The following is an 8,692-nucleotide window of genomic DNA, read 5'->3' as shown; positions in this document are numbered from 1 at the left end:
TGGTGCCGAGGCGGCGCTGCTCGGGCCGCCTTCCCCTGCGGGGCCGTCGGGGAGCGGGTCCCCAGCGCCGCGCACCGCCCGTGTGGGGCTGGCCACCCCTCTGCCGCACCTCTGTTCACCGGCCCGTGGGGAGTGGGTGATCGCGCCGCGGGGCTCCGCGCCCCGCCAGGCGCCCGGCCCTGACCTGGGTCCTTTCCCAAGGCCCGCGGAGCACGGCGAGATCCGGGGGGCGGGAAGGCGGGCGCGCACCCCCTTCTCCGCCTCCTCCCTCCGTCGGGAGCCGGGCCACGCTGCGGGGGGTCAGCGCTCTCCCTCGCGGGGAAGCCCGAAATTCGGGTGACGCTGGTGCCGTGCGCGGGTAGAGGGGCGGGAGCCGGTAGGGGGGCAGCGCCGGGCCGCCTGCCCGCTGCCGTCGGGCCCCCGCTCGGTCCCCTCAGCCCCGCCGCGCGGTGCCGTCGGGGCGCGGGCGGGCTTCGGATCGCGCCCCGCTGCCTGGGCTGCCCGGCCGCGGCGGCGGCTGGCTCGAGTGGCGCCGCGGGGAGTTTGCTCGGGGAGGCGGGGGAGCGTTTGCCGGCGGGGGGTGGTTTCCCCCTTCCCTGGCCGGGCTCATTGGCTAGACGGAGCCGTGGCAGGAAGGGGACAGAGACCACGCGGGCTCCGCCCCACGCCAATAGAAACCTATCGAAGGGAAACCCGAGCCCAGAGAAACCCGCGGCGGCGGTGCCAGCACCCAGCCGCCGCGGTCGGGGCCGGCTCTCCGCAGGGGCGGCCGGGGGCGCGGGGGGGCGCGGGCGGCGGCCCCGCCATGCAGTACCAGCCGCCGGGCGCGGCGCCGGCGGCCCTGGGCGTCGGCGTCCCGCTGTACGCGCCCACGCCGCTGCTCCAGCCCGCGCACCCCACGCCCTTCTACATCGAAGACATCCTGGGCCGCGGCCCCGCCGCCGCCGCGGCCCCCCACTCCCTGCCCGCCCCGCCGCCGCCGACGCTGCCGTCGCCCAACTCCTCCTTCACCAGCCTGGTGTCCCCGTACCGGACCCCCGTCTACGAGCCGACCCCCATCCACCCGGCCTTCTCCCACCACCTCGCCGCCACCTACGGCACCGGCGCCTACGCCGGGCCCCTCTACTCCTTCCCCCGCGCCGTCGGCGACTACGCGCACGCCTTGATCCGGCAGGACCCCCTGGGTAAGGCACGTCCCCCCGGCTACCGCCGCTCCCGTCCCGTCCCGCCGTCGGGGGCTGGGGGGGCTAATGGGGAGTGACTGAAACCCGCCGCCGCTCCGCGCTCCCCCCCGTCTCCCTCGGGCCCCGTCTGATTTACAGTAAATTAAAGTCGCGCCGCGCTCCGGCGCTGGCAGCGAGACCGCAGTGCGCGGCCGCGGTGACTCAGATTTGTTTTCCTTCAACCAAGTGACTCTCAGAGTGTCCTTAGTAAAGTCGCGTGTGGTTTTGGTGGGGAGTTTTAATTGTGCTGGGAGATCGCATGGCAGATCTCGGCCTTTTCCTCCGGATGACTTGAAAAACAGCCGGGAGGCCGGCTCCGCTCGCCGGGGCCCCCCGCGGCCCCCCGGCGGGGCGGGCCGGGCCGGGCCGGGCCGGGCCGGGGCCCCGACGGCCCCTTCTCGCCCGCGGCCGGGGGAAGCGTCCCGCTGCGGGGGCCGAGCCCCGCGCCCGGGCTGCAGCACTTGTTCTTAGTGATTGCAAAACTGGACCTGACTCACCACATTTGTGCAGTGAAAAGAGGCTGACCCTTTCCGTTCATACAGGAAACCTTGAGCTCTCGATAGGAGTAAATCTGGTTTCAGAAGCTGTTAAGTGTTTTCCTGGCCGCCTGAAGCAGGCTCTTCCCCGGGAGTCGTGCACATTGCTGATTACTTTATCGACATCCTCAATACAGACAAATTCAGGAAACACTCGACTTCTGATAGCCGGGATCCGTTTTTCTGATATTGTTCATTTCCTCTGTGTGGGATGTGACTTTATGACAGCTAAAATAACCAGTTGCTTCCTATTTTTTGAGTCTGTTTTGCACCAGAATTACTAAAGCCTGACGCAAGCAAAATCTTGAAAAACAATGCAGCAAATTTTCAAAGGGTGCAGGCAGCAAGACAGAAAGACAAACAGAGTGACTCAGTGGCACTGGCCAGAGCCTCCGGCCCCGGGACGCGGCAGCCGCTCCCCGACGTGCCACTGCCCGCACCGCCTCGCCCCTCGCTGCTGCCCCGCACCGCTGCTCCGGGCCTGGGGAGCACCCCGCGGTCACGGGCGGGCAGGTCCCCAGCCGGGGCTGGGGGGCTTGGGGCGCCTCTTGCCCTACACTGGTGTGGTCTCCCCTGCGCTCGTGTTGGCTCATCCCTCCGCTCGGCCCCGCAACATCCCCGCTCTCGGCGGGGACCCGGCCCCGGTGCAGGGAAAGGGAGACGGTTTCTTTGGGGCATCGCAGTGAAGGAGCAGAAGGAAGCAAAGGTCTTTTGGTTGGTTTTTTTTTTCTTTTTCTTTTTTTTTTCTCTCTTTTCTTTGCGAGATAGACCAACAGGAAACACATTGACGGAAACGTTGCCGAAGCCCGCAGAGTGGCTTTAACTGGTCTCTCTGCTCGGCGGAGGTGAAAAATCAGAGGAGGCGAAAGATCAGACTGGGAATCGGGGGAAATAAAATCAGGCGAAGGAAATTGGCGGGCCCTGCACCCGGCGCGCCTCCAGGCCCGGCCTCGGGCCGGGGCTCCCCGGGCACGCGTGTCCGCGGTCGGCTGGTGACCCTCGGCGCTGTGTCTCTCTTTGAAGGGAAGCCGCTGCTGTGGAGCCCCTTCATCCAGCGGCCGCTGCACAAGAGGAAAGGGGGACAGGTCCGCTTCTCCAACGACCAAACCATCGAGCTGGAGAAGAAGTTCGAGACGCAGAAATACCTCTCCCCGCCGGAGAGAAAGCGCCTGGCCAAGATGCTGCAGCTCAGCGAGAGGCAGGTGAGGCCCTGCCCGCGCCCCAAGCAGCCGCACCCCATCCCCGGACAGCCCCCGGGGCCGGCGGCTCCGGCCCCGACCCCGCCGTGCGGCGGCTGTCAGTGTGCCGCTCCCGGGGAGCGGGGGGGACTCCCGGGGGGCTCGGGGGCTGGCTCTTGCTTTCTGTTCGTGGCCCGGGTAAGGCTTCTGGCGCTTACCGGCTCCGAGACTACCCCGTGCCTTCTCTCGTTGTCGTTGCTCAGGTCAAAACGTGGTTTCAGAATCGCAGAGCCAAATGGAGACGTCTAAAGCAGGTACGCGGGGATGATTCCGTTTCTATAGAAATCAGGATTTTAATTGTCTTATCTTACACCGCGCTCACCTATTCCAGGTTGTATGCAGAAGTCATCTGAAAGGCTGTTTAACCTCTTCACCTTGATTAAAAAGACAAATAGCCATGCTGGAATCCATGAGGGCTCGTTCAGGCAGCACTAACGTTAAAAGCTCCTAATGTAGTTCCTATATCAATTATGCCCGGCTTTCACACACCGCCTATTAAAACTGCACGCTAATTGTTTTGTAAACCCATATGTTGTTTAGCCAATTAACGTGGAGAAGATAAGTAATTGTCAGTAAATTACTTAGTTGTTTTGGAGAAGAATACTTACTGGTCTTTTAAATCGCCCTCTTAATACACACAAGTCGATTTATTCTGGAAGCGTTGGGAGAGGCAGGTACAAACGCTGTGTTTGTTTTGAGGAGCCGCACGGAAAATTAAGTAGCTTTTACTTTTCGTTTACAAATAGTAACAGTGTAGAGGCTGAGAGGTTGAAGCGGTTTCCCTTCCGTTAGAAATTGTGCTCAAGCAGATAAATCTTTTTTTTCTTACGGCCCAGGGGGCCCGATCCTGCCCGGGTCGGCCAGATCGAGGCCCCTTGGCTGAAAGATTTGTGAAAAATCCCTGCACTGTGGCCCAAGTCCTGCTGCAATAAGTGTGACATGGATGGGCAAGTTTTATTGGTAAATCAGTCTTTAATATAAAAATTATAAGAAAAGAAAACTAATCACAGTGCCACACTCTAGATATATTTGTTCTGTGACCTTACCCCCAGTTTAACCCGTGCTTCAGCTGATTTTTGAATAAAACCCCTTCACTCTGGCAAAAGGCGGGCTGGGTCCCTGGCAGTGCCTCCTTGATGGGGCCTGACCTGCACTGCGGTGGCTAGAGAGCTTGCTTGGGATCTCGGCCATTTTAAGTCATTTCCTCCTTTTCGTTCAGTAGCATCCATTTCTCCGAGCCCACACAGTTATATCATGGGTGCGTGTCTCTGCTTGCTTTTTCTTAAGAGTATGCCTTAGGGGACTGGGATCCCCAGATGGCTGCCGACGCAGGGCTACTCCTGCCTTCGGAAATGGGGTTTTGGTTTGGTTTGGTTTTAATGGTGAGGGTTTTAATGTTGAGTTTTAGTTTAATTGGTAATTTCTTCCCGTTTGCTTTCAGGCCACTGATGGATTCGGCCTCCCTCCTTTTGCCGTTGGGTGTAATTAAAGAAAGATCAGGGCAGGAGGAAGCTGTGTGTCGGTGTTTGTAGACTCATAATAAACATTTGCTTTGCTAAAGACAAAAAGTTCAGAGGTTCCTGGGCTCCGGCAGCTCCTGACTCCTTTGAAGTGGCTGCGATAACCATCGCCAAGGAGCCTTATTCACGCAGCAGCCCCTGTGGCTGCCAGGGAGTGGGGTCTGAGCTGAGCCCCTGCGTGCGGCTGAGCCCTTGCCCAGCCCTGGCCCACTCAGGCAGGTTTCTAGGCAGGAGGCCCAGGGAGGTAGCGGGACATCTGCCTTTTCCTGCAAGAATGTCAGGGTGGTTTTCCTACCCAGCACAGCAGGGATTCCCAGGTCTCCCGGCTCCCTGGTCCGTATTTCTTTATCAAGCAGGCTTTTTTCATTGCAGGAGAACCCCCAGGCCACCAAAAAAGAAGAAGTGGAAGGTGCTGACAGTCACAGTGACCCAAGGCCAGAGAGCTGCCCAAGCCCCGAGCAGAAGGGTAAGGAGGTCTCCCTGGACGGCTTGCAGTACACCCCCTCGCCAGCCTCACAGGAGGACCTGGAGTCAGACGTCTCCGATGACTCCGATCAAGAAGTGGACATTGAAGGCGATAAAGGCTATTACAATCCTACCCACTAACGGCCCCCTGTGGAGAGTGGACCCTAACTCGGCTTGCACTTTACCAGGGGCTGGTTTGGAAGAATGTTATGCTACAGGAGAAAACTTTAACCCTTCCACTGAAAGAAAAAAGAACCAACAGCAAATAGACTGGTTTTATAATAAACAGAGAGAGAAAGATGTATTTTCCGCAAACAGTCAATTTTTGGCAGATCTCTAATTTGGTTAAAGGAACATGGTTTGTATTTAATTATTTGTAAGATATATTTGCACATTAATCGATGTTCTGACTGGAATACAATACACACCCTGTCCTTACTCCTGGGGGGGGTCTGCATCAGTTGCTGTTGGTGATCAGGCAAAACTCCTCTCTAGCTAGTGTGGAAGCTAGTATGGATTGCAGGACTAAGCCCTTTGTATGTGTAAACAAATGTAGTTTAAATAGATTAATTTAAATACCCTGCGCAAGCAGCGAAACACATTCTGTGAAATAGGGAGGGATTTGGCCATCCCAACAAGTGCCTTATGCTCACACCCTTTTACCTGCCATGGTGCTCTCCACCGAGACATCCCTCTGTTCTTCAGGTAGAGTCTTTGGACAGATTCATTTTTCTCTTGTGTGAGATGAAAAGTGCCTTCCCGGATTTTTGAAGGGTTTGCCCCGCAATCTGGGTGGTTCCATTTGTAGGAAAAAAAAACCCCATATTTTTCTCCTTGAAAATCTCTAGCGCTGTTTTTTTTAAAGATTTCGTATTTGAGAAGAAAATGCGGGGAGTGATAAGGCCCTGCTGCAGGAGGGAAACTGGCATCAGTTGTGGGGGATAAGTGAGGCCCACAGCCGCAGGAAGATAATGCCTATGGTATACGTATCTGCTTCTGTACATACTAGTTTTCTTTAAAAGTCTTGCGGTTTTATACCTCGCGTTGTTCATATTTTGTACATATTTGTTCAATGTTAAACAAAAGAAAACAAACCCAAAAGCAAAACCTGGTATTTAATTTTTGATGGACTTGTCTGTGAAATAAAACTAAACTCTGCACCGCCTGCCACGCTGGCTGTCCAGTTACTGGCAGGAGAAACCCCAACACCTCCCCCCCCGCCAGCAGTGCCCCAGCCGTGTTGTAATCGGGCTTTTCCCTCCGGCACCGTGGCCGGTCGCCGGCCACCGGGCACCTCTCTGGTCGCCCTCGCGTTGCGGGGATGTCGCGTAGGCTCGTTGCTTTTTTCTTTTTTTTCTATTTTTCAGCCTACTACCCCGCTTTTCGGTGTTGCCTGTAGCCGTGCCTCCACGCCGTCTCGGGAAAGGGCTATGCGGCGGGAGGAGGAGAGCCCGGCCTGCGAGCCCCGGCTGCCAGCGCGGGTGTTTACCCCCCAGTCGCCCCGGCCCTGGGGGGGGGCGCGTGCTGGAGGAGGAGCGGGGCCGGCGGGCATCGACCCCAGCCAGGGCAGCCGCTGACCCGCCTGAGTCAACAGTGGTTATTCATCGGCCTTTCTCTGAAATGATGCCGGCCCGGGGGCGCGGGGAAGGAGCACGGAACCCAGGGGTGCGGCGAGATCCCCCCCTGGCACCGGCCAGCCCGGCCGACGCGACTTCATCACTCCCGGCGCGCCGCAGCGAGAACCCAGGGGACAGGGACTTGCCCCCGGCGGGTGCCACGGGGGCTTTCAGAGCCAGGAGAGGATTTGGGGGAGCAACAAATGGGCGTTGGGACTGGCGAGAGGGCACGGCCCTTTAGGGCCGCCGGGGCGTTGCGTCTAAGCGGGTTAATGCTTCAAGAGACAGCAAGCTGAGTTTTCTGAAAAATTGGGTGGCTTTAGCTTTGGTTTATTCTTTTAAAATTGCGTTCGTGAACGGGGCCCGAAGACCTAATGTAAACGGGGAGATGGCGTTGCCACCTGCTCGTGCACTCTGGGGAAGGGGCGAAGCCTCTGGCCGCCCCCTCGGCCCCGGCGCCGTCGGGAGGCGGCGGCGTGCAGCGGGGCTCGGCTGCGGGGGAAAGCGCTGTTCCATCCTTCCCATTTTCCCCTCGCTCAGTGTTTCTGTCGCGGGTCTCAGCCCGGGTCCCCGTGGGGATGGGGACAGCCCTCCGTGAGTCCCCGGGGCTGAGCGTTTAATTTCTCCTTCTCTTGTCCGTCTGTCACGGACGAAATAAGGGAGCGCGAAACTGGCGTTTACCTCTTCAAGAAAGGCTTCATTTTACGGCTATGCTTTCATGCGGGGACGGGAACACGCGTGGGGTAGAGCCGCCGCGACGGGTAGGCGGCAGGCAGCGGCCCGGGAGTGCGGGGCCTTGGGTGAACTCCGGTAAACCCCATTTCCACGCGGGGCGACGCCGACATCCCCCGACCGCGACAGGCCGGGAGCCACCCGCCCTGGAAGACTCGTGCACCGTGCCGCGCGGCAGCGGCGGGGGCCCGCCCGAGGCGCAGCTCGGTGCTCCGCGTCCCAGCCGGTGCCCCGTCGGACCGGAGGGCCGGGCTCGTTAAACCCAGGCGCTTTCCCAGCGGCGGCCGGGGGCTTGGCGGCTCCCTGCAGGTGGGGAGCGCGGACGCGCCGTCTGCAGCCCTGGGCCGGGGATGTGGATTATCCGGGGTGTCGGGACAGGTGACAACAGGGCTGTCACCCCCAGGCTCGGCTGTGGACGTGCCCTCACTCTCCCACCCGGGGCGGGGTGCTCAGAGCTTGGCGGCGGCGAGCCAGGGCCTGAGCTGCCGGCTGCAATTAGAGAAATCGCCCCCCAGCAGCTGTCCCAGACACCCCGTTCCACAGCGGGGGAGACCCGCGTGGGGATGCCCACGGCGGGGCGTGCGTGCGGCTCTCCTCGGGTGGTCTCTTCCCCTCGACAGGAAGAGAAACAGCTAAAGCGCTTTCCACCGTCGGTAAAGGCTCCGAGCCCCCTCCGTGCCACCCTGCTTTCTCCTATTTGTTTGCCTGTTGGCTATTTCATGCCGAACTAGCACGTATGACCTTTCCAGCACAGCTCCCGTCTTGTTTTCGACTTTTTTATCAGCCGATTCAACTTGAAAATGGTTATCATTTAGCAGAAAAACAAACAGAAAAGCACATTTTTGTAAGCAAAACGTTAATGATTGGAAGAATTGCACCAATTTCAGCTTGACAGTGTGTGATTAATCCTCCGGGTCAGGTACTTATATTTTTAGTCATTAGGTTCGTCGGCCTTTGATATGCAGAACTGTTTCTAGCCTAATAGGATATCGACCCAGCCGCCTCTGTACTTTGACTCCTGACACAGCGCGGCTCCCCGGCCCGCGGGGGCCGCCCACGCGCGGGGCAGGGCGAGTCCACCCCCGCGGCCGGGACGCGCGTGGGTCAGCCTGTTCGCGCTCCCCGAGGGAGTCTTGAGTGCTTCCGCGGTGTGCGGGGGCGGGGGAAAGGAGGAAAGTGGTTGCGCGATGTTTGCAATCCTGCACACTGTAATCCTGCGCGCTGAAATGGCCAGAGCCTCCTTTATTGCACAATGATAGGAAATAATAACTTAGGGCTCCTAATTGTTTGCTTTCACTGAAAAGGACCTTCCTCTGGTCATATTGGATAAATGGAGGGTTTACCACTCAGGTTAGTGGACAG

At 59.1% G+C, this 8,692-nt stretch overlaps 1 protein-coding gene across 1 annotated transcript; it reads left to right on the top strand.

The window, feature by feature from the left end:
• Nucleotides 1–805: 805 nt before the first annotated feature.
• HHEX (hematopoietically expressed homeobox) lies at nt 806–5,123 on the top strand (the record flags this gene model as incomplete). Its single annotated transcript, XM_082002599.1, has 4 exons — nt 806–1,184; nt 2,783–2,961; nt 3,201–3,251; nt 4,890–5,123. 4 exons carry the CDS (start codon nt 806–808, stop codon nt 5,121–5,123), a joined length of 843 nt encoding a protein of 280 aa, XP_081858725.1.
• Between the last annotated feature and the right edge of the window lie 3,569 nt (nt 5,124–8,692).

This window comes from Phaethon aethereus, assembly GCF_964289735.1.
Source record: "Phaethon aethereus genome assembly, chromosome: 7".
Taxonomy (NCBI): Eukaryota; Metazoa; Chordata; class Aves; order Phaethontiformes; family Phaethontidae; genus Phaethon; species Phaethon aethereus.
The sequence above is the reverse complement of the archived record's forward strand: the minus strand, read 5'-3'. Positions and strand labels throughout refer to the sequence as shown.